The following is a 26,447-nucleotide window of genomic DNA, read 5'->3' on the forward strand; positions in this document are numbered from 1 at the left end:
AAATCGAACCAACAACACAATTAATACTGAATTACAATTACTTAGAAATTTCCAAATTTAACGAAACATCCGAAACTCATCAATTGCGTAAATAGATCTTGTAAAAATTACAAAAGCCCAACTGCATCAGTTGCGTAAATAGATCTTGACTCATTATCAATGCTAAAATATTATCTTCCCTTGTATGAGTATTACTATCATCATTTTAATCTCGTATTGATACAAAATACATTATTGATTTAGCAAATACAACTCTTGCTTGCATTTAATTAGAGTATGCGTGGGTCAACCCAAATATTTCCTTATTATTCTAACAACCTAATATTAATAACAATTAGGTATAGGTATACCAGTTCCAGGAATACAAATAGGAAGAACAACATCCAGACTCATTCAATTCTACATTACAGTTATACAACATCTCTACCAAAGAAGGTAACATATATCTACCCACTAATATATTAACGACGCAAAAGATAAATTAGAAGATGGAGATTGAAGAGAGTATAATCGGAAATCTCAGTGAGAGTTTGTAGAGATTTTCACAGAACATAGAAGATTCGAAGAAGATGTTTGTTGGAATGGGATTAGGGTTTCTCATAATCGGATATAAAATAGTGTTCAGATAAACCACCCTACAAATACAAAATTTCAGAATCAAGGGTAAGGATGAAGAAATTCCACAAATATACCAAGATTAGATACGAAGGAGAGAAAATCGGTATGTTTGAAGAAGCTTGGCAAAATCGGTGCACGTGAGGAAGAGAGCCGACGCGGGTCGGAAGGGTGCAGAAAAGTTGTGTCGTTGAGGTAAAAGATAAATCCTGTAACATCCTTAAATACCAGAGTTATCCCATGAAATCCTAAATGGAAGAGGATTCTAATATTATTTATTATTCTATTTTATCTCATAAAATCCTAAACAGAATAGGATTTCGATTCCTACTAATATTCTAGATTATCCCATGAAATCCTAAATGGAATAGGATTCTAATATTATTTATTATTCTATTTTATCTCATAAAATCCTAAACAGAATAGGATTTCGATTCCTACTAATATTCCAGATTATCCCATGAAATCCTAAATGGAAGAGGATTTTAATATTTGTTATAATTCTAATTTATCTCATAGGATAGGGTTCTGAACCTATCATTATTTTAATTCAACGGGAGGAACCCGATTTTTTTTTTCAACGGGAGGAACCCGATTTTTTTTCATTATTCTAAAAAACTTATTCCATTTTACTTCCCATGCAAAATTGATAATCCTGACAGAAGAATTTATGCAACCATTTTTTAAAAATCATTTTTCAGGTGGTTAAGAAAATCTCTTTCTCACTCTTATTTTTGAAAATAATCCAAAAATAACAGTGGGGAGAAATTGATATAACCATAGCACACGTAACCCCTTATCTATGTAAATAACCGTATCCACGTTCAGTACGGTAACTTCCTCCCTTATTCCTATAAATAGGTTTAAGTTCGAAGGAGAAAGGGTTGGTTCTTGGAGAAAGGAAATAATATTATATTTGATAATATCTTACTTAAGCATCGGAGCGTTTGTGGGAAGACCGCTTCCCACACTGTAACAGGTTCAATCCTCAAGGAAGATCAACCTTCGCTAGGGACGTTCAACCTTCATCCGAGTACGTTCAACCTTCATCCGAAGACGTTCAACCTTCATCAAGGGACGTTCAACCTTCATCCAGGAGGTTCGATCCTCAGGGAACGCCGGCTGTCATTATCCTGATTGGAAGGACCGCCTTCCTTCAGAGGTTCAACGATTGATCTCCCGTCTTACAAATTTATTGTTTAGTTCAGGCTACAACAGTCTTTTTTAGAAAAAAAAAAAACATTTCATAATACTTTTGATTCAATCCGTATTTATTAATTGATTTTGATAATAAAAAAGTTGTCTTTTATTTTAAAAGTAAATAAAAGTTTATTAGTCAGTAACAAAATATTTAGTTAATATTAATTATAATTTTTAATTTTTGTATATTTTTGAAATATCTATATAAGATGAATGGAGTATTAGATATTAGATTTGATGATATGGAATGGAATAATGTTTTAAAACATGACATATTTGGTAAATTTCCCAAAATTAAAATGAAATGATATTTATCTATATAGGGTGTAGCTAGCTTGAGGGTGAGGGTTTTTATTTATTAGGTAAGGAAACCATGCCAACAACATCACATGTGGGTGACAATGAGAGAAAACATGAGTTTATATTTATATTTATTTATTTATTTATTGTGCTTCTCTCTTATTTATCAAATCCATTTCCACAGAATAATATATATATATATATATATATATATATATATATATATATATATATATATATCATTCATTAGAGTGATTTTAATTTATTGGGTATTTAATTTCTTAGTGGAACAAACTTCTATATAAATATATTTTTAACTTGAAGTCCAATTTAATTATTTTTCATGTATGAAATATATTTTTAATGTAAAAAATAATTACTAGTTATCGTGAAGAGAAAAAAATTCATGATCGGAGGTCTAGATGGCTTCATGGAAGATCTCGTTAAGAGAGACTTCTCAATACTTTTTTTTATATATAGAAAATCCACTTAATATTAAGATAACAGTAGGCTTACATCATTTAATATAGCATTAGTGATACAAATAAAGGTTAGTGAGGTTGCGGCGAAGGACTCTCCTACGCTCATATCAATTCTATATTAAAAGAGAGTAATAACACAAAAGTATCGAAAAAAAAAGTAAAATTTGTATATAAACTGGAGGTACATTTTCGAGGGAGTGAAACCTTTTACATAGAAGTTAGGTCTTATTCTAAATAGAAATAAATTAATTCTTATTTATTTGGAAAAGAATCCTAAGAAATGCACACTGTAAAAATAAGAGAAAAACGCACCTGCGAAAGACTCCTAATTAGGAAGAATCACGTCTTCTATGGACAAGTCTGAACATCAGGAGAATCTGGTTAGTTATTACTTAAGCCAAATCTACATGTCTAATTTTAAATCCAAAAATGTTTCATTCTGTTATCACAACTCCCTTACAAGCCTAGTTTGGTCTTTTAAGGCTAATAGAGATCCTTACGCTTTTCAAGAAATATAACTTTGAGAATATTCTGCAGTCTCTCAAGTCATGTTACGTGTGCTTCTTAGTTTGCAGGAATGTGCATCAATCATGACATTATGTCGAATATTATACATGATTTGATCTTTCAGGGTTCTTAAAATAGTTATTTACTCTTTTCATGTAGAACATGTAGATCAATGCTTATTTTTGTAAGGATCTAATCTTTGCAGCTCATAGAAAAGAGTTGTCAAACTTGTTTTGGGATTTTCTAACTCAATTTACATGTTTTGGGTGCTTTTTTTAAGCTAAATCTATGTTTTTTTATGAGTTTTAAGTTTATTACATTATTTTTATTCAAAAATAGTTTCTGTAATTATACGTGATTCTATACTATATTTTTGTGGGGTTTCAGGTTAAACATGGAGGTTTGGTCTTCCATCTCAAAATTCAGGACGAAAGACGTACATCGTCTTTTGGTGGGAGAACGTCTTCCTAGGCAAGGAAGTTGGTTATGACTACATTTTGCTCTTGCACATTTTGTCTTGTGGCCAAACGTATATTACCGCCAGATGCTCGTCCACTATTTTGCTAACATTTATTTTCTTATATTTCTTACTGTGAATAACGTAACCCCTTCCCCCATTTAGAAATGCAATAGTTAAGTAGGTTTTATTGCTTTATTATGAACTGTTGAATGGTTTGGATGTATTATATACATGACACCTGAAATAAAGAAAAAACTAAAATGGGACAATAAGAAGATGAACGAGAGAAATATATCCAAATGATTCATTTCAGAAATTCTCAGTAAACAAAAGACAAAAGAAGAGCAAACTAATATAAAGGTGAGGCACACACTACGACTCTACGAGCTACCAAAAGTAAAGAAACAACTTACAATAAAAGAAACAACAAAGTGGTGAGGTGGTTGCAAGCCATTGGTTGATCTTTGTCACAATGATTGCAGCGTGATCAATGATGTGATGTGATGAAGGAAACGATTGAGTGAAACGAGGTGTAGGGTGATGTAAGGTGTGCACCTTTGGAAAACAAAATCAAATTTGGAAGATCATTGTGTTTGAAAGTTTCATTGTGATTTCATTATACCAATTTTGTCACGACCCATCCCATGGACCGTGACCAGCGGTAGGGAACAGGTAAGCTCAAGCTACCGGAACCCGTAGCAAGTCTTAATATAATATACGATCAACCTTACCAATAGTCTTAACATAATTTAATATTAAATCTTTCAATAAAAGCACATAATATAACCCTCAAACTGGTACTGTGGTCTAGAATATGAATTTTTAACATAATTCTTAAATAGTCATACATAGTAAGATAGATGTGCTGCCCGAAGAAGGATTGTGGGCTGCAACAGACTTCTAGTCACCTGAAAAATTAAAGGAGTCAAACCTCCTATAGTGAATTAATTATATGCAATGCATGAGTAATCTAGCATCCATGCACAACAATATATGTCTGAAATACAAATTAATTAAGCGCATCATATATTAAAACCATTCACTTTTATATTTGTGAAAGTACTCTTCTCCCATTATCCCCCCTCAAACTTACCTTGATAAATGTCGAACCAGCCAAGTTTAGACAAGAGAAAGCGAAGTTGGGGTGAGTGTTGAGCCTTGTTGAACAAATTTGCAAGTTGAAAGGTGGAGGAGATGGCATTAGGCAAATCATACCAAATTGAACTCGCTCCATAACGACATAACAATCAATGTCAATATGCTTGACTCGTTCGTGAAAAACTGGATTTTGTGCAATATATAAGGCCGAGGTATTATCGTAGAAGAGCAAGGCAGAGAAATGTGACATGATAATTAAATGAATAATAATTTAAAATTTTCTAATTAAACCTTAATTTGGATTGCAAACACAACATAAAAGTATCTATTTTTAATATGAATTTGGTCAAATATGAATGGAAAATCCTCTTTTATATATTCTAAGGTGGGAATGAGGAAAAATATATTTCCACTGGACCACTGGTGAAGATAGAGCGGTAACTCTTCTCAGTTCTAGACCCACGCGAATCTCATCATTATTACGTCTCAATTGAAAATCCTTAAATAAATAAAAAATTATTTATAGAATTATTTATTTATTTATTTTAAGAATTTTTTCTATAAAATCATATAATCCTAAAAAACAATCTAAACTTGATATTTTTTCTAATAGCATTTTCGTTATTGAATGTTTCATAAAAAAAATTACATGATACTTCATAGTTTATATAAATTTCTTGATATTTATTTGAATGTTTCTGACTGATTTATTAAAGTTCAATGGATTGTTGTATTTACGCATAATTGATGCATATTCTTATTGTATCAATTGAATATATAAACACGTTCTAAATTATATTTGTATAATTTCGTATTATTACAAAATTTTAAATTAACAAATTAGAATATTAAAATTTGAGAAATGAGAATAGCATCCCAAAACGGAAATGACACGACAAGATTATGATTTGTTAGCCATTTTAACACCCTTTTATCTAGCATTATTCATAAACATGTTTATTGAACACATTTATTATGTTTTATACAAATAAATGAGTACTAATTTAAAATTTTCTATTTAAGCCTTAATTCGGATTGCAAACGCGGCAGAAATTATCTACTTCTAATAGGGATTTAGCTAAATATGAAAGAAAAATCTTCATTTATATACTCTATAAGGTGGGGACGGGGAAAGGGAAAATATATTTCCATCGACAAAGATAGAGCAATGAATTCTCTCCCTAGTCCCAGACTTACATTGATCTCATTATTATTAAGTCTCAATTGAAAACTTAGATAATAAAAAAAATATTTGTAGAATTATATATTTATTTATTTTCAAAATATTTTCTATAAAATCATACAATCCTATAAAAACGATCTAAACTTAATATTTTTCAAATAGTATTTTTGTTATTGCATGTTTGTTAAAATTTCTACATGAATAATTCATGGTGTGTATGAATTTCTTGATATTTATTTGAATGTTTGATAAAGTTTATATCAATATGATATTTTAATGTTTGATGGATTGATTGTCACACCCGACCTAAAAACGACATCAATCAGCATCGGACGTGATAATAAAAGAGATCACAATCAACACTTAGTAGTCTTCAAATTATCCAAATATCATAACTTTTATAGACATTCCTCTTAAATGTATATTCTAAATAAATCAATATTCCTGCTACATTATTCATTCAAGAACCTCAACATATTTATCAACTCTCCATCATATTACAATTGAAATACTAAGGTTCTAATAATAATTCTAACGATAAGCAATAACTTCCAATCCTCGCCTAATCAGTCGGTAATCTTCTCTATATCTTGTACTTTCTCACTTAAAAACATTCAAACATTTAAAAAGGTGAGACAGAAATCTCAGTAAGCAATTATCAACTACATAAATTACTTATACTCAAAATAAATATATATATATTTTAAATTCTCAAAATGCATCTCATAAAATTCATATTCTTAAAAATAAACTTTTTATGGATTAAACCATAATAAAATACTCCAATGATACTTTTAACAAAATCTGCAACTTAAAATATCAAGCTTGCTATCATTTCTCAAAATACCACACGTAGTCAAAACGTAAATCACTGTATTAAAACACTTAGTATAAAACTCATGTCCAAAATAGCTATATATATTTATTTGTTTAAAATCTCAACTATACAAAATAAGTAGGTTTGCAATTAACCATTTACTCAAATCAACCATAAATCAATAAATACTTCATAAACCGTATTTCGATAAATAATTCATAAATCGTATTTCGATAAATACTTCATAAACCGTATTTCGATAAATACTTAATAAACTGTATTTCGATAAATACTTTATCAACTATATTTCGATAAATACTTTATCAACTGTATCCATTCGAGATATAACCCCCGTATGTATCAATCCCCACAATATAATAGAATCGAGATATCTCATTATTTGCCTATCCCGCATGGTCTTACTCAACACTTCTTTGCCATACTCGATAGGTCTTTCAACTGTGTACACAGACCGTATTTCTCACTAAATACGGACTTTAATAAAAACCACCTATCCGGATTACTCTTGATGGATACTAAAAATATTATAATTTCATAATATAACTTAAAAAAACAGAAATATATATATATATATATATATATATATATATAAAAATATATATATAACTCATAAATCAACATCATAGAGTTTTCCAAGTACTTTTCTTCAAATCCATCATTTAAAATATCAATTCTTATACAAATATTAACCAAATATACTCAAATTCATCAAAATATCAAATATACCCAAATCGAAAAACAGAAATAATGTATATATGTACATATATATACTTTTGTTCATAAATCAATTATCAATAAAGTTTATCAATACTCTTTTCTTCAAATTCCACTCTTCAAAATATCAAATATTACACAACTATTAATCAAATATACTAAATTTCATCAAAACCAAACCCAAATCATGTATACATAAACATATATTATAGATGGAAATTGACATGCAAATACATATATAATTACTTGAACCTAACTTTAAACTCATGTTCAAAACTAAATCATAAAAACTCAAATTAATCAAATGCATGGCAAAAATTACCACAAAAATTCAAGTTTCTAGAAAATATAGAGTTATATATACCTATATATACATAAAAACTCAAAAGGGTAGTTGATAATTACTTACCTTAGCATTAATTGAGAGAAAATCACTAAAAACACCAAATCTTTCCTATGATTCTGCCTAGGACGAACTCAAGCTACAATTCTCCAAATTCAAATCACACCGACCACAATGTGTATTAGGATGTCTAGAACCTACTGTAAGAAAATGAGCTCGATCCGACGGTTCAATCTCTAGATATCAAGGTATAATTAAAGCTATATGAGTTTGGATTAATGGAGAGGAAGATGGAGGAGATGAAAAAGAAATATACATTGAATTATGATTTTTTTTTTGTTCTTCAACTTAAATATCCGAAATGAATCTTTAGAAAGTTGTGATTTATGTCCCCAATAAGAAAAAATCTCCATTTTGATCCCTCTAAACTTTAACTTCTTTTAAAACTTACCATAAACTTTTAATTTTACACTTAAAGTATGAAATTAGTTTCCAAACTATATCCATAATACTCAATTAACTCTCCAATCAATAAGTAATTGTAATATAACCTTATATTAGGGTATTATAACTAAAATAAGGGACACGGATGTGACATTGATGTAAAGGGTGGAACTCGTTATTGAGGATTGAGCGGGTTGAGAGGATGCAAATGGTGATTGGAACTGCTAGTGTTGGGATGGGGATTGAGACTGAATCGAAGATGAGTTGTTTGTAACGAGAGTGAAGGCGGACAAATCATGTTGCGAAGATTTTGACATATTTACTATTGATGCAACTAGGGAAGGAGAAACGATTGATATAATTGAAGACGCAGAATTGAAAAAATCTATCGCAGAGGTAGTTGAGAAATTGGAAGTATATGGAATTACGTTTGTAGAATGATTTCCTTAATTAGGAAGTATATTACGTATAGAAATATATACAAAATTTACAAGAGACTTCTAACCTTGATATACAAGTTAGAAATAAGAATCAATTGAATAACTAATTACAGCTCATTAAATACAAATAAAAGCATAATTATCTTAGACATAAATGAGATATATTTATCTAATAGTATTTGCTTATAATTCATGCATATTTTTATTGTATCAAATAAATACACAAATATTTTTAATTTATAGTATTACTGTAAAATTTTAAATTAAAAAATTAGAATATTAAAATTTGAAAAATGAGAATGCGATCAAAAACAAAATTGACACATTTTTCCCATTTCTTCATAAATGGAGATAGAACTGAACATTTTTTTTTATCTACATATGAATGAAATTAATAGAAATTCGCTATTTCTATATGGCTTCACTTACGTATAAAGTTTTTTGGGTAAATTACACCCATGGCCACTCAATTTTACCTATTTTCACATTATGGCCACTGAACTTTATTTCTTCCCGGTATGGTCACTGAATTTTACACTTTTTAATACCGATGGCCACTCAACGTCTCAAAATGACCGTTGACGGCTAAAAGTAAAAAATCTAAAGCGTTAATAATATTCTAAGGAACTTTAATTCTTGAAAATTTTCGTTTTGAGGTCATTTAGGTGTTGTTTGGTTAGGAGAGAGAAAGTGAATTTTTAGAGAGAGAAATCTCCAAAAAATGTGATTTTCGAAAATAAAAAATGTGGTTTCATGGTAAATGTCGTTCCGAACAACTTTAATTCTTAAATATTTTCATTTTGAGGTTGGTAACGATCGTTAAAGGTCATTTTGAGAAGTTAGTTAAAATTAAGTGGCCACCGGTGTTAAAAAATGTAAAGTTCAGTAGCCATACCGGGAATAAATGAAGTTCAGTGGCCATAATGTGAAAATTGGTAAAGTTTAGTGGCCATGGATGTAATTTACCCAAAGTTTTTCACATGAAGTTTTAACTTCTAATTAACAATAGTATTTACTCTTTAAAAATAGGGAAAATTATAAAACTGGGTTAAATGGGAGGCTCATTTACATATTAAACCCATTTACTAATTCTACTACATATCTAGACTGATTTTGTGTGACTTTCTAAAAATACCCCTGACCTTCCCACTTCCACCACTTGCGAATCGCCGCTCCCTCTATCTCCTTGGTTATGCGAAAAGTTGCTCCAGCATTAATGATTTCAAGACTTTTGATCTTCCTTTCTTCCTTTAAATTGTACGAAATCTGCACCATTTAGTCAAAATCATAATGAATTTCTCTTTTTCATCTCTTCATCTCTTGATTCTGCAACTTCCCAACCCTAGAAAACGAGTAAATGGTTTTTCATCTTCCTGTTCGTTGCTTGGTTTCTTTCTTCTTGTTACCATCAAAGAAATGGTTTTTCTACATTATTTCCTTCGTTCTTCCCATGTTATCATATTGTTATTGTCGCTTTTGGGGTGAAAGGGGCGAAAAATGTAAGTATCTGTTTTTTTTCTGCGTTTTTTCATGAATTCACTTCGCAATCGATGGTTTCGCTAAGCTTTGCGAAGAGAACGAGCCTGGAAAGTGGTGATCTACTTCGTGAATTGATGATTTCGTGAAGTTCTGCGAAGAGAAAGAGTCTGAAACGTATGGATCTACCTCGCGAATCGATTAGCTCGCGAAGTCTGCGAATAGATCCTCACGTTTCAGACCTCGCAGACTTCGCGAAAGCATCGATATGCGAAGTAAAATCACCTCTTCCCCTGCACATTTACATTCGCATGCTTCGCTAATTGTCATTTCGCGAAGCCAAAATCGTCCTTTTTCATAACTAACACGTTTAATTTTTTCTGTAGATGGTTGAATATGTAACATCCCTTTCTGGAAGGCGGCGTACTGGGCTGCAGGGGAGATGATTTTCCTTCCTGTATAGGGATGAACTTCTCCAAGATTGACACATTCACTCCTGAAATGATTCGTTAGGAGAGGTTGTGTCAATCTCGGGGTGTACCATGGGACACGTCCATCCCATGGTGCCAATCTTCAAAGTGGAACTAACTTAATCCGGTGCCAAGATTACTCATTCGTTTCAAAATTGGTACCGGATTAGTTAGTTTCACTTTAAAATGATTGGTTAGTAGAGTTCATTATGGCAATCTTATTGTAAATTTTGATAATGTTATGATTTTAATGTTCGAATCCGTTGTTGTTTGCCAATTTTTGTTATATACCACTTTGCGTGTTAGCTTCAAATCATATCCAGCATTCGCATATGCGAACTAAATTCATCATGCAAAACAAACTTCAGCTTCGCAGGCTTCGCATATGCGAACTAAATTCATTAAGTAAATTAAAACATTAACTTCGCAGGCTTCGCATATGGGTGAATATGCGAAGTCAGACGGGATGGGGTGAGCTCCGCGTAAATATTGAGGGTATTTTTGGAAAGTCACACAAAATCAGTCTAGATATGTAGTAGAATTAGTAAATGGGTTTAATATGTAAATGGGCCTCCAATTTGACCCAGTTTTGTAATTTTCCCCTTTAAAATATTCTCAGATCTTGTTAGACTTAAGAAATAAATGTCTATAAATGGTATTAATTAATTTGTGAGATATATTGATCCGCAATTATCATATTTATTAGACCTAGACTGCACAAACAGGATCAACTCAATTCAATTGGAAACACTCGTATTTTCGAGCCGGTTGAGATTGTAATTTTTAACTATGAAAATCTTAGTCTAGTGGTTGAGAGCTTACCTATGCTTTGGGAGGTCATGGGTTCGAATCACATTCGGGTCTGGTGGGGATTTTTCTTTTTTCTTCAATGTAAGCGCATTGCGCAAATTTTTTTTTTTTTAAAAAAAAAAAACTATGAAAATCGGTCAGCTTGAATCGATCAGGTTAACCGTGAACCATTTGACCCAATCTAATAGAGCAGTTTGATCCTATATTTAAATGTTTTTTTAAAGAATTCAAACATACACAAGTTATATCACTAAACTAGATTTTAAATAATGAGTTATCAAGCAATAATATATATATCAATAAAATTATATAATTTTTTTTAAAATATTAATAAAATTTAATTAGCATTTTAATTCAATATATACAAATGTTATTAATAATAAATTTTTTTTATAGAAATTGGGACGAGACAGAACTTGGACGGAGTGAGCATCCATGGTCCAAAAACTGTCAAACCCGCAATATATTAATAAAAGAAAAAAAAAGTGAGTATTTGGACAAGAGATGAGGAAGGAGAACAAACAAAAAGAATGAGGGAGGAGAAAATTTTAGGAAAAGTCAAGAAAAACGCAAGTGTAAAATACTACAAATGTCATCATTGATAAACTTGTGGCAAAGCAGGAGCTGAAGGCCAGCAATTGATTACTGAGGAAGAGACTCCAAACTTTACCAATGCATCAGCAACTCTATTTCCTTTCCTAAAGATGTATGAAAATAGAATGTTCATCCTAGAGCAAATGCTGAGACAATGCAAACACTCTTGTCGAACACTCCAAGCAACATCCATGGAACGATGTCTAAGCAGATTAACTACGTACATTGAGTCTGACTCAATCCAAAGCTTATGTCAATTTTTCTCCCAAGAAAGTTCAATTGCAAAAATAGCGGCTCCCAATTCAGCCATATAAGCAAAAGAAGGAGGTGTAGAAAAAGCAAAACAACCTTTGGGAAAGCCTCGATAGTTGCGAAAAATACCTCCCGCTCCAGCCTCTCCAGAAGTGCCAAAAGTAGAGACGTCCACATTGACTTTAACTCAGTCCGGAGGAGGTTTAAGCCAATGTACCGAAATAATGTTGGGAGAATGAGGCGGTTTAAGAGAAGCCAGAAGACGGGATAAGATAACAACATCTCTCCGTGAAGAGCAAAAACCTTTAGCAATGGCAAAAGGCTCTCTAATCATTCGAAAGAGGGTGATCTTCGAGTGCTGAATAGAAGGAGAAACTTTTTTAAAGATTGCTTCATTCCTGCAATGCCAGATTAACTAGATGCAAGTGACAGCGGCAACACGCCAGATCATCGACACCTGTGAGCCAAAATGAATGATACGAAGAGTGCTGAAGAAGTGGATGAATTGGAAATGACGAGGCAAAGAGCAGTTAAAATAAATCTCAAGGGCTCTCCAAAGAGAATCTGCAAAAGAACATCTAACGAATAAGTGATTAATGGACTCAATATCCTTACCACATAGAACACAAAGAGAGGCAATGGAGAATCCAAGACACTGCAGGAGGTCGTGAGTCGGAACCCGACCATGCAAAACTCTCCAAAAAGTGAAGGAACGAGAAGAGGGAGTGTGAGCATTGCAAACAAATTTATATCGGTCCACCGAGGAGGAACTAGGACTGATAACCGAATAGTACTCTTTGGCAGAGAAAATGCCCTTCATAGAGGGTTGCCAAGCGCAGAAATCAATATCGTCTCTACCCCGGTGAATAGATCGAATACTATCTTGAACAACCAAAGGTATAGTACCTAAGTCAAGCCACTTCGAATTTACCAAAAAATCATCAACAGAATTATAGCGAGAACGCTTATCCTGATGATCAAGACCCAATCTATCCGCCTCCGATGGAATGATCCACCTATCTGTCCAGAAATTGAGCTGTGAAGACTAGCCAATCCACCAAAAGGTCTGGTCCCAAATGGATGAATAAACAAACTTACAAGAAGAACAAATCGAGGAAGGAGCAATGGTATCTTTAGGCAAACCAGAGACAGCCAGAAATCTAGACTTCATCAGAGAAATAGCAAGACCAGTGCCTTGAATTAATTCCCAACACATCTTACCTAAGACAGCCTGGTTAAAGATTCTAAAGTCCTTAATGCCCAAACCTCCACCCTCCAAACCTTTGCAACAAGTCTGTCAGGGAACCGTGATTAGCTTCCTCTGATCAATACAACCCGTCCAAAGGAAATTCCTAACACTTCTATTGAGCTTATTGAACAATCCCACTGGCCACTTATAAATCAAGAATGAGTGAACCAGAGAACCAGTAATAGCAGACTTAATTAGAGTTAAACGCCCTGCAAATGAGAGAGAGCTACCTTTCCACTTGCTAAATTGAGAGAGAAATTTGTCTGCAAGGCTATTGAGATGATGAGCCCTTGGAGCTCCTTTAAATAGAGGGACTCCTAAGTAACTGAAAGGGAGAGACTCCAAACAGATGCCAAGACAGTGAGTAAGATGAACCCTCCTCGGAAGGCTCACCTGAGAACCAAAAAAGACAGCAGATTTGTCCCAACTAACCTGCTGACCGGAGATCTGTCCATAGAGCATGAAGAAATCCTTGAGTGCATGCAAGTTGCTCAGGGATGCCACCCCAAAAATGAGCATGTCATCAGCAAAAATAAGATGAGAGGGAAAAGAATTTCCTCTAGAATAATACATAGGAGAATAAGTACCCTCCCTCACCATCTTAGCAAGCCAACGAGAGAAAAAATCCTCAGCAATGTCAAACAGAAGAGGAGAGAGGGGGTCCCCTTGTCTAACCCATCTAGAACAAGAAAATTAACCCTTTGGAGAACCATTAATCATCACAGAAATACGAGCAGAGGCCAGAATGTTTAAGATCCAATCCCTGAAAGTGAGAGAAAAACCAAAAGAATCCAACACAGCCAAGAGGAAGTTCCAATCTAAAGTACCAAAAGCCTTACGAATATCAATTTTTAAGGCCATGTGTCCACCAAAACATTTTCTGTCAAGCATATTAACTCCACCAGAAGATAAGGCAATGCATTGATGAATGCTTCTACTTTTAAGGAAACCATACTGGTTGGGAGAGACAATCCTTGCTGCAATAACTGCAAGGCGATCTGCAAGAATTTTTTAGATGATTTTGAAACCAAAGTTACTCATCACAATTGGATGAAAATTCTCTATTCTGCCAGCTTCAGCAACTTTAGAAATTAAAGCCATAATACTAGAGTTTAAACCAGGCAGGATGCAACCATTCTCAAAGAAGGCCTGAACCATATTGCAAACATCCTTCCCTACAATATCCCAAAAGAAACGATAAAAAAAGTTCCTCCAAAACCACCAGGTCTAGAGGCACTGTCAGGATCCATGGAAAAGATCGTGTCTTTAATAGCTTCAATGGAAGGTTTAGAAATTAATTCCTCATTTTCCAAAGAAGTTACTAAGTTGGGAATTACCTCATTAATTGGAGAAAGATCAATATGCTCCCTAGAACTATGAAAGAGATTAGAGAAATACTCAATTACATGATCAAATAAGCTTACCGTGTTAGAAGTGGGACCGCATCGCCGATCCTCAAATGACGAATGTCGGCCCATGTCTTTCTAACTCTAGCAGACCTTTGGAAAAAACCAATGTTCTTATCCCCTTCTTTAAGCCACTTAACACGGCTTTGCTCTTTGTACATCATCTCCTGCCGAAGAAGTTGTAAATCAAGGTTGGAGCAGGCAGTAGAAGCAGCACTACTCAACTCCGGAGAATCTCCTTGCTCTGAAATTTGCTTTTGAATATCTGCAAGATGAACTTATGCCATGTGGATATTAGAGTCAATTCTGCCAAACACGTTTTTATTCCAATCCCAGAGAATAGGCCTAAGAGTGGGAAGTTTATGACATAATAGTTATGCAGGAGGGAGAGAGATGTGGGATGATGTCTAATGATTATCAATTATCCCCTTTAAAGAATTATTAGTGGTCCACAAAGCATGGAATCTGAACCTAGCTATCCTTGGTTCCCCAATTCTGCATTGAAGGAGCATCGGGCAATGATCAGAACTATACCTTGCCAAAGCCGTGCAAGAGATAGAGTCCCAAGAATCTAAAAAGCCCTCTGACACCAAAGCTCTATCCAGGCGACATTCAACATGAGCCGCCCCAAATCGACCATTGGACCAAGTAAACCCCTGACCCAAAGTATCAATATCAATAAGATTACAATCATCAATAAAATTCCTGAATTCCCTGTAGGATCCAGCAGCAGGAGGGGAACCAAGCTTCTCATGAGAGTCAGTAATAGCATTGAAATCCCCAAACACCAACCAATTATTATGTGGACAGGCACAACTATAAAGAGAAGACCACACCTCCCTTCTTTCCGAAGCCAGGTTACTACCATTTACAAAAGAAAGCAGAAAAGACTTAGCACCCAACTGGTGTTGAACAGTAACATGTTGGACATGAGAAGAATGAAAAGAAAGAGAAGAAACGTCCCAAGAAAGAAGCCAAAGAGTCGGCGAATCCTTATCATTCCAGGCAAAGAGAGATAGACCCAGAGATCTCCAAAACCGATCAGAAGTGTCACTAAAACAAATAAGAGGTTCTGCAAGACACAAAAAATCAGGACGGTGTTGCTGGCATAGAAGCTTCAGGTCTCATTGAGTGCGATCATTACCGATGCCCCTATAATTCCAAAATAACACAATCATTGAAACCGTACAGGCGTCTTGCTATGTCGTTTACCACTGACCTTAATGGGAATGCTGTTATCTTGTGCTTCTTTCTTTTTCTGGACTTTAGACCAAGTCTTTTCCTCTGGATCATTAACTACCTGCAAATTGTCACTGTTTTTTGAATGCTCAATGATTTGCAAGTCGGGAAATTCTGAAACCTGAGGATTGGGGTGAGAGGTTTGCCAACCCAAGATTCCCAGCTCTTTATTGAGTTGATAAGATGGAAAGCCAAGAAAAGGAGAGGCGGGGGCCATGCCTAAATCAGAATCAAGAACCGACTCACTAATCTTGACTGAACTATAAAGTACCATCTGCTAGTCACAGTTATTAGGTTTGTCAGACTCTCCTTTGGTAGGAGCCCCTTTAGAGGATTCACCAGTATCAGTGTGAACTCCTAGCTTCTGTTTCCAAATCCGAGTAACGGACCTACCTCGGGGCTCGGGAGATCCCATCTTTTGCTTCCCATTTTTTTGCTTTATGTCAACATGTTCTTCACGACGAAGGTTCCTCCTACAAGATCCAGGAGAATGACTAATGGAATGGCAAATGGAGCATAAGTCAGAAAGCCTTTCATATTCAAGGAAAATCCAATGCATTGAGGTGTCAGTATCCACCCTTAGTTTGTATTGAATTTCCATAGAAAGCTCCACATCAATCAAGATACGAGCATAATGACCCATTTCACCCTCCATAGTATTCTTGTCAAAACAAAGGGGCACCCCAATCGCCCTTGTAATGATTGCCATGATTCGCTTATCCTAGAATTCCCAAGGAAGATTGTAGAATCAGGCCCATACTTTAGCATATGTGGATTTGTGTCCGAATTAATTCTCGGGCTCCAAGGAATGAAACAAATAATCCCAGGCCTAAGAGCAATGGCACCACGACTCCAAACAGATTGGAGAGCCTCTGTGGATGAAAGAATGATGTGGTAAAAACCTCTACCCAGAGAAATCAATTTCCGATTAGGAGAACAACCCCAAATAGATGAAAGTTTGGCCTTCAAGTCCGACTGCTTCCAAGGAGATTCCCCTTTAGCAAGAGTGATACGCCCGATAATAGAATGCTTACAAAGATTGAGCCTTTCATTGTAAATATCCTGCTGAATTTTGACGACTTTAAAGCCTCCTTCTTCAGATATAAGAGATCGATCCACGGGGGGAGGAACATCAAGAGAAATAGCTGCAGAAGGAGCAGCACCAACAAGAGTAGCTGCATAGGACCTAGGCCCAGCAGAGGGCTCGAGTCTCGAAGGAGGACAAATCGCAGCATCACGAGATCCAGGCAAGGCATGTTTCAAAAAGAGGATCTAGAAAAAAGATGAGCAATGGAGCAATCCATCTCCATCAGATCTGCGAAAGCTGACCAAGCAACCAACCATGCATCAGACTCACCTAAGACAAACCCTAGCCGCACAAACCCAAACCCTAGGAAGCCACGTGGGATCGCCGGGGTGAGCCGCTGCCGCCTAATGCGTTAATAATTGTGGAGTTACCAGAAATCCGGCCACCAACAACAGGTGCCAAAGATGATTCAACATAACCAGCACCTCAAAATCAACAGCGGTCATGCCTACCACGACGGTGACCTCGAAGACGAACTCACCCATGATAACAGCCGCCAAAGTCTCGACCGTCAGCGGGATCGTGACGAACTCTACGAGATGCAGCGGGATCTTGATGATTTCGCCGAGATCTAGCACATCTCGATGGTTGACAGAGATTCGTCCCCGAAAACGAAAGAGGATGCGTTGATCGACCGAGAAAAATCCGAGGATTCAATGGCGAGAAGCCGGCATGAATCGATGCACGGGTAGGGGCGGAGCCAGCCCAGGGCTCGGGGGGGGGGGGGGGGGGGCGACCACCGGCTCCGCCCTTGAGTACGAGTTGATTTGTCTCATGTAGCCCCCCTTAAAATTAGTATATATTGATTCTATGTAGCATTATTTCAATGTTTAAAAATAGAGGAGATGATTAAGGATGTACACTTATATTTGAGAGGTCCTATGTTCAATTCTCCTTAACCTCATTTTTTTAAAAGTACCATTACTTGGTGTGTTTTCATCATTGGATGATGGATCATAAAATTAATCCAATTATGAAAACACATAAAGTAAGGCTTACTTTGTAAAAAACAAAGTAAGCATAGTCTTTACCTTCTTTAGAAAATTTTTATTTATTTTAACTTTATATTTCAATAATTATAAAAATATGTTACCATTATTAATTAATTTAAATGAACTCTTATTTTGATAACACTTTTGAATTCATTTTTATTATGTCTTTTTCATTAAAAAAAAGTAAAAATATTTAATTTTCTATTAGTTCAACCAATATTAGTATCTAAAAAAAATTATAACAATTTTACAATTTTAACGTGTTAGAGGCTAAAAAAGTTTTGTGCAGCCCTAACGAGCTGGACTTTGAAAATTTACCCTCAACTGCACGGTTAAAATTAGTCCCTCCAAATCTAAATTCCTGACTCCGCCACTGTGCACGGGAAAAGCGGCGTGGAGAGCTTTTCGCGAATTCGAATACTATAAATTTCAACTTAATTTATAAAACCACAATAATAATAATAAATATTTAGTTTTTTTTTTTTTTGAAGGGAATAGATATTTAGTTAAAAATGTATATTTTAATTTATATATTGAATTCTATTGTACTTTTAATTTATTATATTGAATGTATTAATTTAATATCTTAAAATATTAGTTTTTTTTTTGTTAATATTTTACAAAAAGCATTTTACATTAGTCCAATTGAATCTTGGTTGAAATTGGATTAAATTTAACTGGGCCGATTTTAATGACCATGACGCGTAATATGTATTTTATTTTTTTTAGAAACAAACCATTTCTTATTTTTTATTGAGAAAAAGAAAAGGAAAAGATTAAATAGAGAGAGAGAGAGACATATATGTGTCTGAAAGCGATTCCATCTGTTTATATAATCCAACCACCGTTGCTTCCAGCTGTATTCACTACTTCTCTCTCATCATACATACAGATACTATAAAGACTCTAACTTTCTCAGAATTATTATATCATATCAAAGAAAAAGCCTACATTTTTCATCAATTAAATTAAATATTCTCATCTCTTTTCTTTTATATCTCCGTCTATTTCGTGACAAGTAATGTAGAAAACAAAAACAGTACCAAATTAAAAAGAAAGCTCCCATTTTTAGTTCTCTTTTCTTACTTTCGGATTGGATAAATAACTGTATATAATATCACAGAGAAAGAGAGACTAAAGTCTGCCGGTATGTTTCCTCGTGATCCCACTTTGCCTCATTCTTTCTAACAGTGAGTGAACACATTCTTTTTAGAGAGGCCTTTTTGCTATGTTTTTCAGAAATTCTGCTGGTTTTGATTTCTTAAATGATGTTTCTCTTGTTTTTCTGCTACTATTGTCTCACCATCTGCAGAATCCTAGCTACCTGATGACTTAACATCTTCTTTAAGCAAGACTTTCAGGTGGGTATCCATCTTTTGTTTCTCTGTTTCCTCAACATATGTTATATAGTTTCTCTGCTCATTTTCTGCTTTGGATTCTCTTCATGTGACTTTAACTTGGGGTTTGATGGTTTCATGTCATGTGATTCTATTGCTTTGCTGGGTTCTCCACTTTTTACTCTGATTTATGTTTTTGAGTTTTATGCTGCTTTCCTATACTACTAGTGTAGTCTTTTGCTTTGTAATTTTTTTTCCTGGTTTGCAAAGTGTCTAAATAGAGAGGTCAACGGATTTGATCGAAGTTTTAATTTGGATACCATGGTGATGGTGTTTTTATTTGAACTTCAATAGTTCTTGGTTACTGGATTCATGTAAATTACCATTTTTTGATCAAGATTGATAGTTTGTGCATAACTTGGAATGCTATTACCAAAATGGGATGTTAATGTTACAATGGAAAAAGTAAAAATATACAGACAAGAAATTGTTGTTGCCGTGTGACCAGAGGTCACGGGTTCGAGTCTTAGGAGCGGCCTCTTGCTAATTAAATTGGCAAGGGAAGGCTTGCCCCCAATACACCCTTGTGGTGGACCCCTCCCCGGACCCTCGCTCAGCGGGGACGCGTAATGCGACCGGGCCGCCCTTTTTTTTTATACAGACAAGAAATTGTTTTTCATTTTTGTTTGCACTCTTCGAAGCTGGTTGATAAATTGATTCTGTTTCATTGAAGTTGCAACCTAATTTTACTATGTTTTTTTAATGAAAAAAAAAAGACTTTTTGTATTGAATGTTCATGAATTTGGTTAGCAAGAGGGAATGGGAGAAATAGCTCATGGTTATATGCTTGAGCAGGTTGTTATTTAGGGGAATTTGGCGTCTATAGAAACCAAATAATGAAGATGATATTGGACAAACTTGTAGCAGAACATCTGCACAATTTGACTGTAGTGCATTGATTAGATCAATTTTTTTAGCACAACCTCAAAGATGTAGGCAAGCCAAATGATTCTAGTTGTTGCATAGTTATGACCGATAAATACCTTTGGCATGGGAATCAAGGTGTGACTTTGGGTAGTAAAAACACATTGATGAGGCATCATTGTGGCTTGATCATCAGTGCAATATACTTTGGTAGTTTTGCAAGGCGAAAAGACCTTGTGTTCAAGAAAAGTAGGATCTTTCTTGTGAGGTATACAAACTTGGTCTTTTCAAACTTGTTTAAGTTTTATGGGTTTCAGTTCTTAATGAAGTTCAAGAAAATCTAATCTTGTGCCAACTAGTTCCATTTCCAAGTATTAGGATTTTATTACATTTATGGCTTGAGGAGACATATGATGGTTCATGTTAGCCGACCCCGAATCATTTCGGGACTAAGGCTTTGTTGTTGTTGTTGTTGTATGGCTTGAGGAGACATATAGCATTTTAGAACTTCCCTTTATTGGGAGTCCTACTTTTAACTGATTTCCTATAGGAAGTGAACAAAGTCTTCAAGCATAATTATATACAGTAGTAGATACAGGCTGGTTTTAAGTTTTGGATTATTGGATTTTGTAAGTTCCTTTTCATTGTATTTTTATTCTTCTTTCTCTTTATTTAGAACAGTTTGAATATAAAGAGACTACTGCCTTAGCTTTCCTTCTTTATCACATGTTCTAAATCTGAACTTTATCTAGTGTATGAACTGAAAGCCTGCTCCATGAGCAATGGAACCTATAAGGTCAAACTATTGAAAAATTATTCATAGTAGGTGGGTTTGGAAAGTATATAAAAAGTTGATATTTCCTTCCTTGTATGGTAAATGATATGAGACAGTAAATCATGTTACTATTGATGTTAAATGAATTAAGGGCCAAAATGGCCCCTAAAGTTGACAGTCGCGATCAATTTAGTCAAAATTGAACTGTAGGTATCAACTCAGCCAATTAGGTTAAGAAAGAGAGTGCTGCATACTATATTTTCTTTATTCCAATTTTATTGTTGTCTGCTAATGTGACAGGGTTTTTAGGCTGGCCAAGCATAGAGGTTTTAGTGCAATGAGGAAGAATTTGTGACCAGAATGGATCCTCAGGCTTTTATCAGGCTGTCAATTGGCTCCCTTGGGCTGAGGATTCCTGGAACATCTCTAAATTCTGCAAAATCAGGAATTCATACATTCACCTCCCCATGCTCGTGTGAGATACGGCTACGAGGTTTCCCTGTGCAAACAACTTCAGTCCCTTTAGTATCCTCACCTGAAGGGGCACCTGATGTTCACAGCATTGCCTCAAGCTTTTATCTTGAAGAGTCTGATCTCAAAACTTTACTGGCACCTGGTTGTTTCTACACGCAGCATGCCTGTCTTGAGATTATAGTATTCAATGGGAGGAAGGGATCCCATTGTGGTGTTGGCGTCAAAAGGCAGCAGATTGGAACGTTTAAGCTGGAGGTAGGTCCTGAATGGGGCGAAGGGAAGCCAGTTATTCTTTTCAATGGATGGATTGGTATCGGCAAAAGCAAGCAAGAGAGCAGAAAACCAGGAGCTGAGCTCCACTTGAGAGTGACACTTGATCCGGACCCAAGGTATGTTTTTCAGTTCGAAGATGTGACCACATCAAGTCCTCAGATAGTTCAGCTTCAACGTTCCATCAAACAGCCCATATTCAGTTGCAAGTTTAGTCGAGAGAGGTGATATTCTTTATTTGATGCTTAATACATGATGTTTGTTCAGTAAGCTTAAAATGATAGATTGATAATACTTTCGCCACGCTTAGCCTACTATAGAACCAAATAACTTTTGAACTCGATAGCCGAACATAATAATCGGAGCTGCAAATGATTTGAATGGAAAAACAATACATGAAAAAACTGAAGGGGAAAAACACCAGCAGTCTGCATCCATGCTTCCCTTTGTTTATGTGCAAGCAGCTATGGGAATTCATTTCAATGAACTTAACATGTCATGAGAAATGGTTTTCACATCATCTTAGACTTAGTAGTTTGATTTGTAGCAGATTATAGAATAGGTTTTTCTTGCCAACTTGAAATTACTAGATCATTCTTGACAAATTTTGATGGTTGAAAACTGACCAGGGTGCCTCAGGTGGATCCATTGAGCACCTACTGGTCAACTTCTGGTGACAGTCTTGACTTGGATACAGAACGAAGAGAACGCAAGGGATGGAAAGTGAAGATACATGATCTCTCTGGCTCAGCAGTTGCAGCTGCCTTCATAACAACTCCATTTGTGCCATCAACAGGTTGTGATTGGGTTGCCAAGTCCAATCCAGGAGCTTGGTTGATTGTTCGTCCTGATATCTGCGGGTCTGAGAGCTGGCAGCCATGGGGAAAGCTCGAAGCGTGGCGAGAGCGTGGCATGAGAGATTCCATTTGCTGCCGATTCCATCTTTTGTCAGAAAGCCAGGAGGGGGGCAAGGTTCTCATGTCAGAGATCTTCATGAGTGCCGAAAAGGGAGGGGAATTTTTCATAGATACTGACAGGCAAATGCGAGTGGCAACCCCGATACCAAGTCCACAAAGTAGTGGAGACTTTTCAGGGTTGGGTCCTGCAGGTGGTTTTGTGATGAGCTGTAGAGTGCAAGGGGAGGGAAAGCAGAGCAAGCCATTGGTTCAGTTAGGCATTCGACATGTGACGTGCATAGAGGATGCTGCAATCTTTATGGCTCTTGCAGCAGCAGTTGATCTTAGTATTGTTGCCTGCAGGCCGTTCCGGAGGAGGCTTAGAATAGGGACTCGCCATTCCTTGTGATGAAGAAAAGGAAAAATATTTAATTTTCAGGGACAAATAAGGAATCTATTTCACTTGTCGATCTGTGTATAAATAGGCATTGTGTACATGGTTTATTGTTTTAGTTTTTTGAGAAATTGTTACCTTAGCTGGGTCATATCATAACAGCCTACAAGGCTACAGGTCACTTTTTATACTATACCATTGATAAAGGAGTGCTATAATGTTGCAAGTTTAATCTCAGTCTCCATCAACAAACAATCTCTTGTTTTATCCTTCAAATTTTGTGGTAAAAAACTTGCAACATTCCAAAAAGCAAATATAAGTTTCAGTAGAAGAAAATGATCAGAATTATGACTTTGTGGTCGTGAATTTTGTTTGTTTATGAGTTGGAAGTTCTTTGACATGTGAAATGAATTAGTCATTTTGACTCTTTAACTCATTTTTCAGCATAGGTTAAGCTAGGCTATAGCTGGTTATTTGTGGAAAATGATTTGTTAGAACAAATATTTATAATTTTTCACGTATGCACCTTTTGCGTGGGATGACAGACAACACTTCAAATTCAAACTTCTTGGAGCTTGGTTCAACATTAGAGAGTTGAACCCCCTTCTTAATTGTGACTACAACATACGCGAGTATAATGCACGAAATGAGATTTCTAATCGCCTGCTTACGAGACAAATTGAATTATGACCATAGTAGTGTTCCTTCTAAACTTGAAAAAGCTGAAAGCACCAAAGGTAAATCCATCTTCAACCAGGAAATAAATATCTGTAATACACAAATTCGGTTAATGCTGTTCTGTAACTAGCATTTTGGCGTTTACACACAACAAATTGTACCATCCATCACAAGATGCAACCACGATTGATGCCCATTGTTTATGGCTGCAAAAGAAAACCACCATGTATGCATGTCATTGTCGAAAGCTTTACACTGTGATTTGTCAACACATCCTATGCATCTGTTGCTTGAAACAATTGCTCGATCTCTGTAATTGTGCTACGACCATCCTCAATTTCTTGTCCATCTTTATGGTCAGACTCCTCCAATTCACTCTGAAAAATTGAGTTCATTTGACATTGGTAAGATAAGAAATAAAGTTGAAGAACCGTGCATCCAAGACAAATAATGTTGCACAAACATAGCAGTATATTTTGATTTTGATCCAGTGCTGTATAAACTACAACTGCAAATATGACTTCATCGTTCAAACTTAGGCACCCCCACCCCCCGCTAGAGAGTTGCAAACCAGGTGCATAATCTGGAGTGCTGGTAGGGCTTTCTTTAACAAATCTAACATTTCTAGAGAATATCTATATATATTTCATATAAGATAATTTTGTCCACGCATGGTCGAAGCTCTTCATTTTGTTAATCTTTCATGTCCTCAGCATCAATGTAATCTAAGGATTTCATTCTTGAATTCCTCAAATGAAGTAGATAGCCAATATATCATAACTACTTGGAGTAAGCAAATATCAAATTTGCTTTCCTCTTAAAGGAAGAAGCCAAGTCTCCTGGATCATATTGGGAGCATATCTCCTTGGTAATGCTACTTCAAGATGTTTAAACATGCATTATTCTCGGCGTATTGATAAGGAAATAGGTAAACATGTGAATGTACAATAGCTAGAAATCACTTAGGTGCTGAATCTAACAAGCTATGTATGGGGGAAATGCTCATCCCTCCTCCTGCCAGGCGGAAGGCAACACAACATCCAGCCCTATGGAAATATCTAGCCCAAATTCATGAGCACTGAGCAATTGTGAGAAGAAACTTTATTGTCATATCTCAAATTCTTAAACAATGAAGACCAATTGATGCAGTTATGGTCATTATTGTGAAGTCAAAAAATATCAGAAAACATTAGATCCGACAGATGTCATACCAAAGTTCCTTTAAGGTCAGCCAAGGCAGCTTCAAGGCGCTTGCGACAATCTGGAATCATCATCCTTGATTCGGCCAGCACATTTTCCTGCATGAACCACAAACATTACACCATACAACAAAAAACAGAATCTTTATACATACATATACTTGTATACGTTCCAAAATTAACAAAAACTGTACACTTTCTAAAATAGAATGCAGAACATGGTTTGGTGATTGTAATTTGAGACCTGTTGCTTAAGGTCATAAGAGTCAGCTCCTTTCTCCTTCATGTCAGCTGTTTTAGCAGCTTCTCTTTCAACCTCTTTCTCATATGAATGTAGCTCCTTCACAAGCCGTTTACAAGTGCCTGTCTTGATTTTCAGATTTCTCAGGGTAGCCATCTTATCCTACAACCAAAACAGCACTTATTAGACATTATCAAATTCTTTAATAAGAAAAGGAGCAATATCCTTTTCCTTTTGTTTCTTTTCCTATTCTTTCTCAGTAAGCAGAAGGAGCTAGGGTTAAAACATTATGTAAGATACAGGATCAAATAAGAAACTGGAATCGAATTTTCAATGTAAGGACTTCACTTTATTGGGAGATAAAATTACAGAAAAATTCAAATCCACAAATAACAGAGGAAGATTGAAAGAAAACAGAAATCGTACCTACGGTTTGACGACAGAGAGAGAGAGAGTGAGAGTGCGAAGATTGCAGTGTAGTGTAGCTGTATCAACTAAATCGGGTACGGTGAATAAAGCGGAGGCTATTCACCGCCCCCTAAATAACTTATCACCGTCATCTTTTGGACATTTTCATCATTTTCATTTTTCCATTAAAAAACTTAATATTCTCTCCGGATTCAAAAATTAGATTTCTGAAAAATAAATCCAAGAACGTCGATAAAATCGAATAAGTAGTTCTTATTTACATTAATTGAAATTCGTCTCCAAAAACTAACCGATCCAATTAGTATATAAAAAAACTCATCCAAATTGACATGGACGGGTGGTTCACACCACCTGACCTAGACAGAAACGGATGAACTACCCGTTTAGCACATATTCAACGAGTTTTGTCTCTGAATCCAGAGACGAAACTCGTGTTTTCGATTCAATTTTAAAATAAAAATACTTATACCAAGAATCATTAGTCTTTTTCCTCAACCGTGTTTAAGTGCCGTGAATGTTGTTCAGGTTTTTGAATTTCGAAGAAATTTGAGAGAATTTCAATTTTTGAGTTTAAAAAATAAAAAGGGCAAAAGTGTCCAAGAGAGGACGATGATAAGTAATTTGAGGACGG

General features: G+C 35.3%; 2 protein-coding genes across 5 annotated transcripts; one reads left to right on the top strand and one right to left on the bottom strand.

Annotated features, from left to right (window-relative positions):
- Positions 1-19,108: 19,108 nt before the first annotated feature.
- LOC136205677 (uncharacterized) lies at positions 19,109-23,501 on the top strand. Of its 4 annotated transcripts, none has more exons than XM_065996378.1 (4): positions 19,109-19,389; positions 19,512-19,560; positions 21,536-22,203; positions 22,609-23,501. In XM_065996378.1, exons 3-4 carry the CDS (start codon positions 21,596-21,598, stop codon positions 23,282-23,284), a joined length of 1,284 nt encoding a protein of 427 aa, XP_065852450.1. In that variant the 5' UTR covers positions 19,109-19,389; positions 19,512-19,560; positions 21,536-21,595; the 3' UTR covers positions 23,285-23,501. The 4 variants fall into 4 exon arrangements, with proteins under 4 accessions (XP_065852450.1, XP_065852452.1, XP_065852451.1 ...); XM_065996380.1 differs by having other exon boundaries at positions 21,545-22,203; XM_065996379.1 differs by having other exon boundaries at positions 19,109-19,346.
- Positions 23,502-23,974: 473 nt separating this feature from the next.
- On the bottom strand, positions 23,975-25,922 carry LOC136206247 (tubulin-folding cofactor A). The gene is made up of 4 exons (XM_065997218.1): positions 25,814-25,922; positions 25,391-25,549; positions 25,159-25,245; positions 23,975-24,324 (listed from the first exon to the last, which is right to left on the bottom strand). Exons 2-4 carry the CDS (start codon positions 25,541-25,543, stop codon positions 24,223-24,225), a joined length of 342 nt encoding a protein of 113 aa, XP_065853290.1. The 5' UTR covers positions 25,544-25,549; positions 25,814-25,922; the 3' UTR covers positions 23,975-24,222.
- Positions 25,923-26,447: the final 525 nt, after the last annotated feature.

The sequence above is a fragment of the Euphorbia lathyris genome, chromosome 9, assembly GCF_963576675.1.
Source record: "Euphorbia lathyris chromosome 9, ddEupLath1.1, whole genome shotgun sequence".
In the NCBI taxonomy this organism is placed as follows: domain Eukaryota; kingdom Viridiplantae; phylum Streptophyta; class Magnoliopsida; order Malpighiales; family Euphorbiaceae; genus Euphorbia; species Euphorbia lathyris.

Bases quoted from the DNA above. Each gene is read 5' to 3' on its own strand.
- LOC136206247 (XM_065997218.1), bottom strand. From the start codon at position 25,543: ATGGCTACCCTGAGAAATCTGAAAATCAAGACAGGCACTTGTAAACGG. The intron at 25,246-25,390 runs GTCTCAAATTAC...TGGTTCATGCAG, and splicing joins CTTATGACCTTAAGCAACAG to GAAAATGTGCTGGCCGAATC. The intron at 24,325-25,158 runs GTATGACATCTG...TCAATTTTTCAG, and splicing joins CTGACCTTAAAGGAACTTTG to AGTGAATTGGAGGAGTCTGA.
- LOC136205677 (XM_065996378.1), top strand. From the start codon at position 21,596: ATGGATCCTCAGGCTTTTATCAGGCTGTCAATTGGCTCCCTTGGGCTG. The intron at 22,204-22,608 runs GTGATATTCTTT...AAAACTGACCAG, and splicing joins TGCAAGTTTAGTCGAGAGAG to GGTGCCTCAGGTGGATCCAT.